Source organism: Gorilla gorilla, chromosome 12 (assembly GCF_029281585.2).
Source record: "Gorilla gorilla gorilla isolate KB3781 chromosome 12, NHGRI_mGorGor1-v2.1_pri, whole genome shotgun sequence".
Classification (NCBI taxonomy): Eukaryota; Metazoa; Chordata; class Mammalia; order Primates; family Hominidae; genus Gorilla; species Gorilla gorilla.
The window spans coordinates 130,057,095-130,074,999 of record NC_073236.2 but is presented as its reverse complement, the minus strand read 5'-3'; the positions used below and the strand labels follow the sequence as shown (position 1 = coordinate 130,074,999).

The 17,905-nt window shown below is 42.1% G+C and overlaps 1 protein-coding gene across 2 annotated transcripts in view; it reads left to right on the top strand.

Annotated features, from left to right (window-relative positions):
- TAF1B (TATA-box binding protein associated factor, RNA polymerase I subunit B) overlaps window positions 1–17,905 on the top strand; it is a 92,986-nt gene that overhangs the window by 15,280 nt on the left and 59,801 nt on the right. For both annotated transcript variants that reach the window (XM_019021467.3, XM_063696067.1), the window contains exon 6: window positions 9,999–10,152. In XM_019021467.3, the coding sequence (XP_018877012.1) occupies window positions 9,999–10,152 (154 nt within the window). The remainder of the gene's footprint in view (window positions 1–9,998; window positions 10,153–17,905) is intronic.

Sequence of the window (17,905 nt, the reverse complement as noted above, 5' to 3'; positions counted from 1 at the left end):
AGGTCTTGGGCAGCTCTGCTCCTGTGACTCTGCAGGGTACAGCCCCCAAGGCTGCTTTCCTGGGCCAGAGTTGAGTGTCTGGCTTTCCAAGTGCATGGTGCAAGATGTCAGTGGCTCTACCATTCTGGGATCTGCAAGACGATGGCCCTCTTCTCACAGCTCCACTAGGCAGTGCTCCAGTGGGAATCTGTGTTGGGGCTCCAACCCCACATTTCTCCTGGGCATTGCCCTAGAAGAGGTTCCCTATGAGGGCTCTGCCCCTGCATCAGACTTCTGCCTGGACATCCAGGCATTTCCATACATCCTCTGTAATCTAGGCAGAGGTTCCCAAACTTCAGCCCTTGTCTTCTATGCACCCACAGGCCCATCGCCACATGGAAGCTGCCAAAACTTGGGGCTTGCACCCTCTGAATCCATGGCCTGAGCTATACTTTGGTGCCTTTTAGCCACAGCTGGAGCTAGAGTGGCTGGGATGCAGGGCGCCATATCCTGAGGCTGCATAAAGTAACTGAGCCCTGGACCTGGCCCGTAAAACCATTTTTCCCTCCTAGGCATCTGGGCCTGTGATGGGAGGGGCTGTCTCGAAGATCTCTGACATGCCCTGGAGACATTTTCCCCATTGTCTTGACTATTAACATTCACTCCTCATTACTAATGCAAATTTCTGTAGCTGGCTTGAATTTTCTCCCCAGAAAATGGGTTTTTCTTTTTTACCTCGTCGTCCAGCTGGAAATATTCCAAACTTTTATGCTGTGCTTCCCTTTTAAATAAAAGTTCCAGTTTCAGATAATCTCTTTGTGAACACACATGACTGAATGCTTTCAGGATCAGCCAGGTTACCTCTTGAATGCTTTGCTGCTTAGAATTTCTTCTGCCAGATACCCTGAATCATCTTTCTCAACTTCAAAGTTCTACAGATCTCTAGGGCAGGGGCAAAATGCCACCAGTCTCTTTGCTGAAACATAGCAAGAGTAACCTTTACTCCAGTTCCCAATAAGTTCCTCATCTCCATATGAAACCACTTCAGCCTGGACTTCATTGTCCATATCACTATCAGCATTTTTTTTTTTTTTTTTTTTTTTGAGATAGAGTATTGCTTTGTTGCCCAGGCTGGAGTGCAGTGGCACCATCTTGGCTCATTGCAACCTCCGCCTCCTGGATTCAAGCGATTTTTGTGGCTTAGCCTCCCGAGTAGCTGGGACTATAGATGCACGCCACCATGCCCAACTACTTTTTTGTATTTTTAATAGAGATGGGGTTTCACTGTGTTGGTCAGGCTGGTCTTGAACTCCTGACCACAGGTCAGGCCCACCTCCACCTCTCAAAGTGCTGAGATTATAGGCATGAGCCATCGCACCTGGCCGCTAACAGCATTTTGATCGCAATCATTCAACAAGTTTCTAGGAATTTCCAAACGTTCTTTCATCTTCCTGTCTTCTTCTGAGCCCTGCAAACTGTTCCAACCCCTGCTTGTTACCCAGTTCCAAAGTTGCTTCCACATTTTCCAGTATCTTTATGGTGGTATTCCACTCCTGGTACCAATTTCCTGTATTAGTTTGTTTCCACACTACTATGAAGATACTACCTGAGACTGGGTAGTTTATAAACAAAAGAGGTTTAATGGGCTCAGAGTTCTGCATGGCTGCAAGGCTTCAGGAAACTTAAATCATGGTGGAAAGCAAAGGTGAAGCAAGGCATGTCTTCCATGGCAGCAAGAGAGAGAGAGTGTGCAGGGGGAACTGCCACTTTTAAAACAGTCAGATCTCATGAGAACTCCCTCACTATCACAAGAACAGCATGGGGGAAACTGCCCCCATGATCCAGTCACCTCCCACTAGGTCCCTCCCTCCAGACATGGGGATTACAATTCAAGATGAGATTTGGGTGGGGACACAGAGCCAAACCATATCAGCATCCAAGAGGAAATTTCAAGCATGCAGTTAGATGTAAAAGTCTGCAGTTCAGGAGAGAGGTCTGAGCTGGAGACATAAATTTTGAAGCTGTTAGTTTATATTATAATCATGAAATCTAACATGCTATTGTTTGTAAGATACGCCATTATTTTAAGTACTGCTAAGAAAGAAAAGAGTGCTACAAATTCAATTTTGACATGCCAGTGATTGCAAGATAAATCTTGATTTCTAGGATGTTAAAATGTGGTATGGGGGGGGGGGGACATTTTAAAATTTGAAGATAGTAGCTAGTATTTAAAACTGTAAGACCAGATGACATCACCAGGTATGAAGACAGAGAGAGGACCAATAACTTAGCCCTAGGTCATTCTACAGTTAAGATGTTTGGGATAAAAGAGGAACTGGCAAAAAAATTCTTGGGAACAATGTGAAGTAAGAGGACAGCTGAGAGAATGAGCACTCTGGAAACCAAGGGAACAAAGTGTTTCAAGAAGAGGGCAGTGATCAGCTGTGATAAATGCTGTCACTAGGTCAAGAAGGAAGAGGGCTGCAAAGTGGTTAGTGGAGCAGTGGGATCAAAACCTTGATTGGAATGGAATATAAGGTAGACTGAGAGGAGAGAAATTGGAGACAACAAATTTGGACTTTTTCAAGGCATTTTGCTGTAACAAGTACAAAGAAATTGCATGGTTGCTGGGGTCAAGGGAGAGCTTTTAAAAAGTGGGATAGAGGGGTGGAGCCAAGATGGCCAAATAGGAACAGCTCCAGTCTACAGCTCCCAGCATGAGCAACGCAGAAGACGGGTGATTTCTGCATTTCCAACTAAAGTACCGGGTTCATCTCACTGGGGAGTGCCGGACAGTGGGTGCAGAAGTCCCGGGTTCATCTCACTAGGGAGTGCCGGACAGTGGGTGCAGGACAGCGGGTGCAGCGCACCGTGCATGAGCCGAAGCAGGGTGAGGCATTGCCTCACCCGGGAACTGCAAGGGGTCAGGGAATTCCCTTTCCTAGTCAAAGACAGGGGTGACAGACGGCACCTGGAAAATCGGGTCGCTCCCACCCTAATACTGCGTTTTTCGAACGGGCTTAACAAACAGCACACCGGGAGATTATATCCCACACCTGGCTTGGAGGGTCCTATGCCCATGGAGCCTCGCTGATTGCTAGCCCAGCAGTCTGAGATCAAACTGCAAGGCAGCAGCGAGGCTGGGGGAGGGGCGCCCACCATTGCCGAGGCTTGAGTAGGTAAACAAAGCTGCTGGGAAGCTCGAACTGGGTGGAGCCCACCACAGCTCAAGGAGTCCTGCCTGCCTCTGTAGGCTCCACCTCTGGGAGCAGGGCACAGACAAACAAAAGGCAGCAGTAACCTCTGCAGACTTAAATGTCCCTGTCTGACAGCTTTGAAGAGAGTAGTGGTTCTCCCAGCATGCAGCTTGAGATCTGAGAATGGGCAGACTGCCTCCTCAAGTGGGTCCCTGATCCCTGAGTAGCCTAACTGGGAGGCACCCCCCAGTAGGGGCAGTCTGACACCTCACACGGCCAGGTACTCCTCTGAGACAAAACTTCCAGAGGAACGATCAGGCAGCAGCATTTGCGGTTCACCAATATCTGCTGTTCTGCAGCCACTGCTGCTGATACCAGGCAAACAGGGTCTGGAGTGGACCTCCAGCAAACTCCAACAGACCTGCAGCTGAGGGTCCTGACTGTTAGAAGGAAAACTAATGAACAGAAAGGACATCCACACCAAAAACCCATCTGTACGTCACCATCATCAAAGACCAAAGGTAGATAAAACCACAGAGATGGAGAAAAAACAGAGCAGAAAAACTGTTAACTCTAAAAATCAGAACGCCTCTCCTCTTCCAAAGGAACGCAGCTCCCACCAGCAACAGAACAAAGCCGGAAGGAGAATGACATTGACGAGTCGAGAGAAGAAGGCTTCAGAAGATCAAACTAGTCCGAGCTAAAGGAGGAAGTTCAAACCAATGGCAAAGAAGATTAAAAACCTTGAAAAAAAAATTAGACAATTGGCTAACTAGAATAACCAATGCAGAGAAGTCCTTAAAGGACCTGATGGAGCTGAAAACCACAGCACAAGAACTACGTGAGGAATGCACAATCCTCACTAGCTGATGCAGTCAACTGGAAGAAAGTGTATCAATGATGGAAGATGAAATGAATGAAATGAAGCGAGAAGAGAAGTTTAGAGAAAAAAGAATAAAAAGAAACGAACAAAGCCTCCCAGAAATATGGGACTATGTGAAAAGACCAAATCTACGTCTTATTGGTGTACCTGAAAGTGACAGGGAGAATCGAACCAAGTTGGAAAACACTCTGCAGGATGTTATCCAGGAGAACTTCCCCAATCTAGCAAGGCAGGCCAACATTCAAATTCAGGAAATTCAGAGAATGCCACAAAGATACTCCTCGAGAAGAGCAACTCTAAGACACATAATTGTCAGATTCACCAAAGTTGAAATGAAGGGAAACATGTTAAGGGCAGCCAGAGAGAAAGGTCGGGTTACCCACAAAGGGAAGCCCATCAGACTAATAGCTGATCTCTCAGCACAAACTCTACAAGCCAGAAGAGAGTGGGGGCCAATATTCAACATTCTTAAAGAAAAGAATTTTCAACCTAGAATTTCATATCCAGCCAAACTAAGCTTCATAAGTGAAGGAGAAATAAAATACTTTACAGACGAGCAAATGCTGAGAGAGTTTGTCACCACCAGGCCTGCCCTAAAAGAGCTCCTGAAGGAAGCACTAAACATGGAAAGGAACAACTGGTACCAGCCACTGCAAAAACATGCCAAATTGTAAAGACCATCAAGGCTAGGAAGAAACTGCATCAACTAACGAGCAAAATAACCAGCTACCATCATAATGACAGGATCAGATTCACACATAACAGTATTAACCTTAAATGTAAATGGGCTAAATGCTCCAATTAAAAGACACAGACTGGCAAATTGGATAAAGAGTCAAGACCCATCAGTGTGCTGTATTCAGGAAACCCATCTCACATGCAGAGACACACATAGGCTCAAAGTAAAGGGATGGAGGAAGATCTACCAAGCAAATGGAAAACAAAACAAGACAGGGGTTGCAATCCTAGTCTCTGATAAAACAGACTTTAAACCAACAAAGATCAAAAGAGACAAAGAAGGCCATTACATAATGGCAAAGAGATCAATTCCACAAGAAGAGCTAACTATCCTAAATATATATGCACCCAATACAGGAGCACCCAGATTCATAAAGCAAGTCCTTAGTGATCCACAGAGAGACTTAGACTCCCACACAATAATAATGGGAGACTTTAACACCCCACTGTCAACATTAGACAGATCAATGAGACAGAAAGTTAACAAGGATATCCAGGAATTGAACTCAGCTCTGCACCAAGTGGACCTAATAGACATCTATAGAACTCTCCATCCTAAATCAACAGAATATACATTCTTTTCAGCACCACACCACACCTATTCCAAAATTGACCACATAGTTGGAAGTAAAGCACTCCTCAGCAAATGTAAAAGAACAAAAATTATAACAAACTGTCTTTCAGACCACAGTGCAATCAAACTAGAACTCAAGATTAAGAAACTCACTCAAAACCGCTCAACTACATGGAAACTGAACAACCTGTTCCCGAATGACTACTGGGTACATAACGAAATGAAGGCAGAAATAAAGATGTTCTTTGAAACCAACGAGAACAAAGACACGACATAACAGAACCTCTGGGACACATTCGAAGCAGTGTGTAGAGGGAAATTTATAGCACTAAATGCCCACAAGAGAAAGCAGGAAAGATCCAAAATTGACACCCTAACATCACAATTAAAAGAACTAGAGAAACCAGAGCAAACACATTCAAAAGCTAGCAGAAGGCAAGAAATTAACTAAGATCAGAGCAGAACTGAAGGAGATAGAGACACAAAAAAACGCTTCGAAAAATCAGTGAATCCAGGAGCTGGTCTTTTGAAAAGATCAACAAAACTGACAGACCTCTAGCAAGACTAATAAAGAAGAAAAGAGAAAAGAATCAAATAGATGCAATAAAAAATGATAAAGGGTATATCACCACTGATCCCACAGAAATACAAACTACCATCAGAGACTACTATAAACACCTCTACACAAATAAACTAGAAAATCTAGAAGAAATGGATAAATTCCTCAACAAATACACCTTCCCAAAACTAAACCAGGAAGAAGTTGAATCTCTGAATAGACCAATAACAGGCTCTGAAATTGAGGCAATAATTAATAGCTTACCAACCAAAAAAAGTCCAGGACCAAATGGATTCACAGCCGAATTCTACCAGAGGTATAAGGAGGAGCTGGTACCATTCCTTCTGAAACTATTCCAATCAATAGAAAAAGAGGGAATCCTCCCTAGCTCATTTTATGAGGCCAGCATCATCCTGACACCAAAGCCTGGCAGAGACACAACAAAAAAAAGAGAATTTTAGATCAATATCCTTGATGAACATTGATGCAAAAATCCTCAATAAAATACTGGCAAACCGAATCCAGCAGCACATCAAAAAGCTTATCCCCCACGATCAAGTGGGCTTCATCCCTGGGATGCAAGGCTGGTTCAACATACGAAAATCGGTAAACATAATCCAGCATATAAACAGAACCAAAGACAAAAACCACGTGATTATCTCAATAGATGCAGAAAAGGCCTTTGACAAAATTCAACAACGCTTCATGTTAAAAACTCTCAATAAATTAGGTATTGATGGGACACATCTCAAAATAATAAGAGCTATCTATGACAAGCCCACAGCCAATATCATACTGAATGGACAAAAACTGGAAGCATTCCCTTTGAAAACTGGCACAAGACAGGGATGCCCTCTCTCACCACTCCTATTCAACAGTGTTGGAAGTTCTGGCCAGGGCAATCAGGCAGGAGAAGGAAATAAAGGGCATGCAATTAGGAAAAGAGGAAGTCAAATTGTCCCTGTTCGCAGATGACATGATTGTATGTCTAGAAAACCCCATCGTCTCAGCCCAAAATCTCCTTAAGCTGATAAGCAACTTCAGCAAAGTCTCGGGATACAAAATCAATGTGCAAAAATCACAAGCATTCTTATACACCAATAACAGACAAACAGAGAGCCAAATCATGAGTGAACTCCCATTCACAATTGCTTCAAAGAGAATAAAATACCTAGGAATCCAACTTACAAGGCATGCGAAGGACCTCTTCAAGGAGAACTACAAACCACTGCTCAATGAAATAAAAGAGGATACAAACAAATGGAAGAACATTCCATGCTCATGGGTAGGAAGAATCAATATCGTGAAAATGGCCATACTGCCCAAGGTAATTTATAGATTCAATGCTATCCCCATCAAGCTACCAATGACTTTCTTCACAGAATTGGAAAAAACTAAAGTTCATATGGAACCAAAAACGAGCCCTCATTGCCAAGTCAATCCTAAGCCAAAAGAACAAAGCTGGAGGCATCACGCTACCTGACTTCAAACTATACTACAAGGCTACAGTAACCAAAACAACATGGTACTGGTACCAAAACAGAGATATAGACCAATGGAACAGAACAGAGCCCTCAGAAATAATGCCACATATCTACAACTATCTGATCTTTGACAAACCGTACAAAAACAAGAAATGGGGAAAGGATTCCCTATTTAATAAATGGTGCTGGGAAAACTGGCTAGCCATATGTAGAAAGCTGAAACTGGATCCCTTCCTTACACCTTACACAAAAATTAATTCAAGATGGATTAAAGACTTACATGTTAGACATAAAAACCCTAGAAGAAAACCTAGGCAGTACCATTCAGGACATAGGCATGGGCAAGGACTTCATGTCTAAAACACCAAAAGCAATGGCAACAAAAGCCAAAATTGACAAATGGGATCTAATTAAACTAAAGAGCTTCTGCACAGCAAAAGAAACTACCATCAGAGTGAACAGGCAACCTACAGAATGGGAGAAAATTTTTGCAACCTACTCATCTGACAAAGGGCTAATATCCAGAATCTACAATGAACTCAAACAAATTTACAAGAAAAAAAAAAACCCCATCAAATGTGGGCAAAGTTTATGAACAGACACCTCTCAAAAGAAGACATTTATGCAGCCAAAAAACGCATGAAAAAATGCTCATCATCACTGGCCATCAGAGAAATGCAAATCAAAACCACAATGAGATACCATCTCACACCAGTTAGAATGGTGATCATTAAAAAGTCAGGAAACAACAGATGCTGGAGAGGATGTGGAGAAATAGGAACACTTTTACACTGTTGGTGGGACTGTAAACTAGTTCACCCATTGTGGAAGTCAGTGTGGCGATTCCTCAGGGTTCTAGAACTAGAAATACCATTTGACCCAGCCATCCCATTACTGGGTATATACCCAAAGGATTATAAGTCATGCTGCTATAAAGACACATGCACACGTGTGTTTATTGCTGCACTATTCACAGTAAAGACTTGGAACCAACCCAAATGTCCAACAATGACAGATTGGATTAAGAAAATGTGGCACATATACACCATGGAATACTATGCAGCCATAAAAAATGATGAATTCATGTCCTTTGTAGGGACATGGGTGAAGCTGGAAACCATCATTCTCAGCAAACTATCGCAAGGACAAAAAACCAAACATCGCATGTTCTCACTCATAGGTGGGAATTGAACAATGAGAACACATGGACACAGGAAGGGGAACATCACACACCGGGGACTGTTGTGGGGTGGGGGGAGGGGGGAGGGATAGCATTAGGAGATATACCTAATGCTAAATGACGAGTTACTGGGTGCAGCACACCAACATGGCACATGTATACATATGTAACAAACCTGCATGTTGTGCACATGTACCCTAAAACTTAAAGTATAATAATACAAAAATTTTTAAATAAAGTGGGATAAATGATAGCGTATTTGTGTAGTGATAGGAATGATGCAGGAGAGAAGAAAAATTTGCAATGGAGAGAAAGAGTAGATGTGAATCTTTGAACAGATATCTTTGAGTGTACAGAGAGGTGGGATCAAGTGCACAAATAGAGAAACTGGCTTTAAACAGAAGTTTGAATCGTCCAGAAGAATCAGGCAGAGGCAGAGTATGTGGTAGAGTTGCTGGCAGTGGTAACCTGTGGGAACCTGTGGAAGTTTTCTCTGTGTTCATGCTCATCAGCCAGCTTTCTGGTGTAGCCTCCTTCTCACGGGGCTTCCCTATAGGGAGGGGATATGCTTGACAGAGGACACAAGCATCTTATTTCATTCTCTGAGGTGTTTGTTTTTTTGTTTTTTTGTTTTTTTGTTTTTGCTTCATTGTCTTGTGAGCCTCTTTACCAGGAGTCTCAGTCTTATCTTCCTGTAATAAGGTCAAGTTTCTTGGCCTGCAGGGTTGAAATCATGGCTTTTTGACTGTGATCGGTTTGCCTGGGTAATGTCAGCTAATGAGGCCTTTAGCCAGCCAGCTGACCTTTTTAGGGACACTCTGTCATTTCAACAGTACATGTGTGAACAGTTAAACAGTAGTATGAGATAGTATATCCTTGTTGATTACATGTTACAAATCGTATGTGCTATAGGAGTTCAAGGAAAGGAGAAATCACTGAAGAGTGGGTTGGAAAGATGGCATGATGAGTAAGTAATGAGTTAGGGAGAGGCAGGAAAAGGCATAGTTCAGGCAGGAGAACCAGAATTAACAAAGATACAAAGCAAAAATTCCCCAGGTAGGTTTGGTAAAAAGAAGCCAGCCAGCATGTGTGGAGTCATTGATGCGCGATGTTTTCAGTGGTGAAGATATTAGCGCTGTAAGAGAGATGTTCATGGAAGAAGGAGACCTGATGGCAGGGCTGGCAGCCGGTTTCCTCGCCCATCCTTGTCTGTGACTCCTCTCCAAGAAGCACTGCTGGGAGCTGTCAGGAGCATGTTTCAGAAGTAAAGGGACTTGGCAGGCAGTTGCAGTTTTCTAGAGTGGTTTCTTTTAGGGTGTTTGTGATAGGAGTTTTTTAAGTTCACAGAAATTAACTGTTTAAAACTGTTACACAATAATTTTATTTCTATTGTTTTGCAAACAGGTATTAGAAGATAATCTAAGTCATTCAGACTGGGCTAGTGAGCCTGAGCTGCTAAGTGATGTCAGCTGTCCTCCTTTTCTTGAAAGTGGAGCGGAGTCTCAGTCTGACATCCACACTCGAAAACCTTTCCCCGTCAGCAAAGCATCACAATCAGGTAAAAATGAGAACCAAACCATTTAGAATTTTAGAGCTGTTATGCCCCTTAAAAATAATTTAGTCTAATCTTCTGATAATCCAAGGAAAGGGAACTTGGTCTAGCGAGGGAGAATCTAGCAAGGAAGAATGACCTGCTGAATCATATGGCTAAGACAAACTAAGTGAAATCTTAGCGCAATTTTTTAAAAGGCACATTGTCTCCATGTGAGTTTTTTGTGTGTTATTTTAAAGGGACATAAAGTTCAAGTGGATCCAGAAAGAAGGAGGCTACTTCAGAAAGATCTATATGTGTGGGCTCAGCGTCTTCAAAGAAAAGTTGTAGCAGAAAAATGTTATCATGTAGCCATATAGTAAAATAGACAAAGATGATATGTCCAGTTTCTAAGCATAGACTAAAGCAAGCTGAGTAAAATTTACCTTGTTACATGTGTTTTACTTTCTGATATAATTCCATAACTTGAAATAAATAAGGAATATATTTAAGATTAAAATATAGGCCTTCATTCCTTTATCAGTGTATCCACATCTCTTGCTGGACTGCACAGTGACATGGATATCAAATAAGTTACTTTGGTGTAAAGTGTTAGGATCATTGACTAATTGGGCAACAAGGAATTTCTGGAGTTTTCTTCTCCACCTTTTCAGACAAGCCTGAGCTCAAATAGTCCCAGAAGACCATGACTGTAAAACCATCGAACCTTTTTAAAAAAAGATATATTAGCTCCTTTTAAAGCATCATGATTGTTTTGTTTACCTATGTGTAACAGTTTTGTTTGCTTATTTGTTTTTTTTGTTTTGTTTTGTTTTTGAGATGGAATCTAGTTCTGTCACCCAGGCTGGAGTGCAGTGGCGCAATCTCGGCTCACTGCAACCTCCACCTCCCAGGTTCACGTGATTCTCCTGCCTCAGCCTCCTGAGTAGCTGGGATTACAAGCATGTGCCACCACGCCCTGCTAATTTTTGTATTTTTAGTAGAGACGGGGTTTCACCATGTTGGTCAGACTGGTCTCAAACTCCTGACCTTGTGATCGGCCCGCCTCAGCCTCCCAAAGTGCTGGGATTACAGGTGTGAACCACTGTGCCCGGCCTGCTAATTTGTTTTTTAGTAAATGATGATCCCTAGAGCTTTCTTTTAGTTTTTACATTAAAAGTAATCAATGGCCGGGCATAGTGGCTCACACCTGTAATCCCAAGACTATGGGAGGCTGAGGCGAGCAGATCACTTGAGGTCAGGAGTTCGAGACCAGCCTGGCCAACATGGAGAAACCCCATCTCTACTAAAAATACAAAAATTAGCTAGGCGTGGTGGTACGCACCTGTAGTCCCAGCTTCTTGGGAGGCTGAGGCAGAATTGCTTGAACCGGGAGGCAGAGGTTTCAGTGAGCCAAGATCACACCACTGCACTCCAGTGTAGGTGACAGAGCAAGACTCCATCTCAAAAAAAAAAGAAGTATTTATTAGTGAAACTCAATATAAAACTATAAAATGCAGATAGTCACAAAGAAAATAAAATCACCAGTTACTGTACCAACTAGAAATTACCGCTACTGCTATTGTAGATCATTCCAGCAAGTTTTTCTTCATGTATGTATAAGGAAAGAATTTATTTTGTTTTCGTAAAAATTTGAATTATTTCTTCATTCTTTAAATTTTTAAAAACTTAAAGTATAATAATAAATAAATAAATTTTTAAATCAAAACTCTACAAATCATTCTATAAGTCTTGTTATAAAAAAATCGCAAAAATAAAAAATTGTTTAAAGTTGTAGTCCACCAGTCACGGCAGTGGACTACACCTATTGTAATCCCAGCATTTTGGGAGGCCAAGGAGGGAGGATCAGTTGAACCCAGGAGTTCAAAACCAGCCTGGGCAACATAGTGAGACCTCCATCTCTCAAAAAATAAAAATTAGCTAGGCATGGTGGTGCATGCCTACAGTCCCAGCTACTCAGGTGACTGAGGTTGCAGGAGTGCTTGAGCCAGGAGGTCGAGGCTATAGTGCACCGTGATCATCCCACTGCACTCTAGCCTGGCCGACGGAGCAAAACCTTGTCTTAAAAAAAAATAAAATTTGGGCTGGGCGCGGTGGCTCACGCCTGTAATCCCAGCACTTTGGGAGGCCGAGGCGGGCGGATCACGAGGTCAGGAGATCGAGACCATCCTGGCTAACACGGTGAAACCCCGTCTCTACTAAAAATACAAAAAATTAGCTGGGCGTGGTAGTGGGCGCCTGTAGTCCCAGCTACTCGGGAGGCTGAGGCAGGAGAATGGCGTGAACCCGGGAGGTGGAGCTTGCAGTGAGCCGAGATCGCGCCACTGCACTCCAGCCTGGGCGACAAAGCAAGACTCCGTCTCAAAAAATAAAAATAAAATAAAATTTGTAGTCTGCCTTCAGCTAATGTCCTGTTCCCAAGAGGCATTCGTTTTCAACTCTGTTGTGACTTCCATATTTCCGTATCACGTGCTTCTAGTATTACATCTTGATTTCTAGTTTGGGACATTAGCTATTGAATTCCGTTTTAGCTCTTTCACACATTCCTCACTGTCCCTTATCTGCACATAGTCACCAGTACATGCATGTGCATTTCTCATTCTCTCTCTTCTCAATATAATTGCTGTAATTTTTTACTAGATCAGTATTTACTGCTTAAATTATTATAAATGTATACACATTATTTAGACTGAGCTGTATAGCTTACTATGATTACTTTTTCTGTATATCCTGTGGTTTTCTTGGAGTTGATAATTGTTATTTATTTAGTTTTCTGTTTATTACTAATCCATAATTTATTACTAATGTATCTCCACACTTCCTCCCAGTTCTTATAATCTCTTAATACCTTATGCATTCTATCAGTTTCATCTTCTGGAAGAAGTCTCCCTGGAGCCTCTGATCTGCTCTGATCTAGAATGATATCTCTAGACCTGTGGCCTGGCTGACTTTAGGATCTCTCCTTTTTTGTTGTTGTTTTTTTTTTTTGAGGTGGAGTCTTGCTCTGTTGCCCAGGCTGGAGTGCAGTGGCACAATCTTGGCTCACTGCAAGCTTCGCCTTCCGGGTTCATGCCATTCTCCTGTCTCATCCTCCCGAGTAGCTGGGACTACAGGCGCCCGCCACCACGCTCAGCTAATTTTTTTTGTATTTTTAGTAGAGATGGGGTTTCATCGTGTTAGCCAGGATGGCCTCGATCTCCTAACCTTGTGATCTGCCCGCCTCGGCCTCCCAAAGTGCTGGGATTATAGGCGTAAGCTACTGTGCCTGGCCAGGATCTCTCTTTACCACCATCCTGAGATTCTGTCATTTTTCTTTTGTTGGAATTTTTTACTTTCTGCATCCCATTTCTTCTTTCCTGAATTACCCTCTCATTTTTGTGGAGCATCTTTTATTTCACAGAGAATATTAATGATATTTCATGCCTGACTTGATTGTTTTGGCCTCTGCTTTTTACATGAAAGTCTTCAAATGTTTAGTGAGCCTAAGATAGCTATTCTTACTTAAACATGGAGACTAAAAAGTTGATAAAAGGCTTTGTTTCCGTGGTTAGTCTTGTCAGCTCTGCTCTGCATGCAAGGTTATTTTCTCAGTGAACCCCAGCATTATCATCTTTAAATCTTTTCCCCCCGAGCTGATCAGATTCCTCAGAGAAATCTCTTTGAGTCTTCTGTTTGGCAGGTTTGTAATCTTGGCTGTCACTGTTCTGGAAACTGGGTAGGAAGAAGAAGACCGGAGGGGAATGGGGGATTGTTTTAGTATTCAGTATGTAAACTTTCACTTAAGCCTCCTGTTTTCACTTCTCAACAGTGCATGTGAGTGGCATGCCTTATTCTAGAGACCCTTCTCTCTGGAGAAGAAATTTCCAGTTTTTGGCCAAGACTAGGGAGGGGCATCACTTGGCTGCGTGGATTTGGGATAAGAATCTGGATGTCTGGCTGGGTGTGGTGGCTCACGCCTGTAATCCCAGCATTTTGGGAGGCCGAAGCAGGCGGATCACAAGGGCAGGAGATTGAGACCATCCTGGCCAACGTAGTGAAACTCCGTCTCTACTAAAATACAAAAAATTAGATGGGTGTGGTGGCGCACGCCTGTAGTCCCAGCTACTCAGGAGGCTGAGGCAGGAGAGTGGCTTGAACCCGGGAGTTGGAGGTTGTGGTGAGCTGAGATCACACCACTGCACTCCAGTCTGGGCAACAGAGAGAGACTCCATCTAAAAAAAAAAAAAAAAAAGAATCTGGATGTCTAACTGCTTCTTAATCTGGATTTTAAGCAGTCATCCTGGTGTTAGGCCTGCCTTCATCCAGTTTCTAGGGGTATGAGTTTCTCCAATTCCTGAGCCTTCTTTAGGGATCCCCAGTGAAAACTGCTTTTTGGCATATTCCCCACTGCTGACTTTGAATCTAGCTTTCCCAGGACTGCCAAGCCAATAATCACCTATCTGTATTCTTTCCGACTTCTAAAATTTTATTGTTCTTGTCACCTTTTTCATGTTATTTGTCCTCAGGTTTACATGTTTAAAAAATTCTCTTTATAATTGTTGTAGCAGGAGAGAGCAGAGGCTAACGTGTTTTCAATTTGCCACCTTAACTGGAAGTCCTTACATATTATAAGGAATATACAAAAAATTGTGTGTGTGTACACAACACACATTTATTTTATGGAAATCTGTGACTTTATATATTCATTTAAAACCGATGGTCCTTAAACTTTAGCATCCATCAGAATCACCTGAAGAGCTTGTTAAACCTTAGCAATTTGCATTTCCATTACGTTCTCAGGTGATACTAATACTGCTGGTCCAGGAGTATACTTTGAGAACCACTGATCTAAAAGTTTTATGGACATTGTTTTGTAGTATACCATTGCATGGAATTACTTAATTAAACTTCTATTCCTGGCATTTAGGTTGTTCTAAATTTTTTTATATTATAAACAGTGCTGCCACAACATTCCTTGACCCGAAACCTTTGCATGGCTTTCAAATCATTTCACTGGGATGAAATCTTCAAAGTAGAACTGTTGGGCCTATTTGCACATCAGGTTTCTACTCTGTGCTAGAGACTGTTCTGGGCACTGGGACATAATGGTGGCAAGACTGTCCGCCTTCAGGGTGTTTATATTGTAGTAGGAGGAGACAGGCAATAAACGACCAAATAAAGAACATTTTAGTCACTGATAAGTGCTATGAAGAAAGGACTTACAGAATTCGGAGAAAGGGATTTTGAGGAGTTATTTTGAGAGTTTGTGTTTAAGAAAGTGTAGCTTCTCAGGGTCACTCCTAGTCCTGCTGCTTTTCTACCCTTACTCCTTATGTGACTTCACCTAATACCGTAGCTTTAACCAACCACCAACTATATGCTGAAACTAAAATTCCTATCTCTAGTCCCACCTCTCCTTCAAAGTATAGATTCTTATATTCAGCTGCTGACTCAACATTTCTATTGGTGTATTTAATAAGATTCACACTTAACACACATAATTCTAACATTGATTTCGCTCATCAAACTGGATTTTTTTTTTTTTTTTTTTTTTTTTTTTTGCCATCTTCCTTGTCTTGGTAAATGGCAATGCATTCTACTTGTTGCTCAGGCCAACAACCTTATAATCATACTTGTTTTCTTCTTTTCTCTCATGCTTTACATCCAATCTATCAGCAAATCCTTTGACTCTGCCTTTAAAATCTATCTAGAATCCAACCATTTGTCACCAGCTGCAATGCTACCGCTCCAGTCCAAGTACCAGTCATGGCTTTCCTGGAAGAGTGGTCTTCTGTTTCTACTCCTGCCCTCCCATAACTCCATTCTTCCCTCAGCAGCTGGAGTGACCATTTTAAATACATAAATGAGGTCCTGTTGCTTCCATGTTTTAAAACTCTGCAGAAACTTCTTAGAATAAAATCCAAAGTACAAATAATGACCTACAAAATTCTACATAATGTAGTTCTTAATCTCTCTTCAGTATCATTCCCACCACTTTCCCTCAGAAATTTCTGTTCTTATAAAGAGAAAGAGGTTGAATGGACTCATAGTTCCACATGGCTGGGGAGGCCTCACAATCTTGGCAGATTTATGTAGAAACTATATTATGTTGCATCCCATGATGCTCTCACTACACTGGCCTTTTTGCTGTTCCTGCAGTTCACTCCTGCTAATATACTTGGTGTTCTTCCCAACATCTTTAAGACTTACTTTCTGAATTAATTCAGGTCTCTGCTCAAATATCACCTTCTCAATGAGGTTTCTCTGACACCCATATAAAGTAGCGCATCTCTCTTCCCTTCCCATCACTTACTATGACTCTACATTGCTATTTTCTATGTAGCATCACTATCTGTCAATTGTAATTTTTTTTTTTTTTTTTTTTTTTTAGAGAAAGTCTCTCCATGTTGCCCAGGCTAGTCTCGCATTCTTGGGCTCAAGTGATCCTCCTGCCTCATGCTCCCTAGTAGCTGGGATTACAGGTGCACACCATGGCACCTGGCTCTGCCAATTGTATTTCTTGTTTGTTTGTTTATTGGTCTGTCTCCCATTACTAGAATATAAGTTCTAAGAGAGATGAGACATTGTTCACTTGTCATTTCCTGAGACATAGAAGAGTGGCACAAAGAATGAGATGAATAAGCATCTGGTGAATGAATGAAGATACCATAATGTCATATGGTAGAGGATACCTGGGAGATGGGGATAGAAGAAGGTGCTTCTCTAGCTAAGTTTTGGAGAGGCCTTGTAGAGAAGGGGACATGGGAGTTGAGGTCAGAGTCAAAGCAGTTACACATCTTTTGTTGTGCATTGTAATTGTGTGTCCTTTCCCTTATTTAAAAAATTGGTTTATGTTCACTATTAAAAAATTCAAACGTTCAAATACTTTTTTTTTTTTTTTTGGAGACAGAGTCTTGCTCTGTTACCCAGGTTGGATGGAGTGCAATGGCACGATCTCGGCTCACTGCAACCTCCCGGGTTCGAGCAATTATCCTGTCTCAGCCTCCCAAGTAGCTGGGATTACAGGCGTCCACCACCACACCCGGCTAATTTTTTGTATTTTTTAGTAAAGACAAGATTTCACCATGTTGACCAGGCTGGTTTCGAACTCCTGACCTCAAGTGATCCACCCTCCTTGGCTTCCCAAAGTGCTAGGATTACAGGCGTGAGCCACCGTGCCTGGCTCAAATCCCTCTTTAGAATCCTGTCCCATCCCACTCCCACAGATATCCCATGATTAAGTTTTTGGCTGATTTTATTCTAGTCCTTCATTACTCTTTATTGCCAAATTGCTCTTTGTAAAGGTTTTATAACTAGTTTTAAGATAATTGTATTAGTCCATTTTCTTACTGCTATGAAGAAATACCCAAGACTGGGTCATTTATACAGAAAAAGAGGTTTAATGGACTTACAGTTCCACATGGCTGGGAGTGCCTCACAATCATGGTAGAAGGTGAAGGAGAAGCAAAGGCACGTCTTACATGGCAGCAGGCAAGATGAGCGTGTGCAGGGGAACTACCCTTTATAAAACTATCAGATCTCGTGAGATTTATTCACTCTCATGAGAACAGCATGGAAAAAACCCGCCCCCATGATTCAATTACTTTCACCAGGTCCCTCCCATGACACGTGGGAATTATGAGAACTATAGTTCAAGATGAGATTTGGGTGGGGACACAGCCAAACCATGTCAATATTTAAAATGCCTGTTTAGATTTTTTGTTGTTTTTCTTTTGTTATCCAAATAGTTCACTGGATTTTTAAAAATCTCCATTTATCT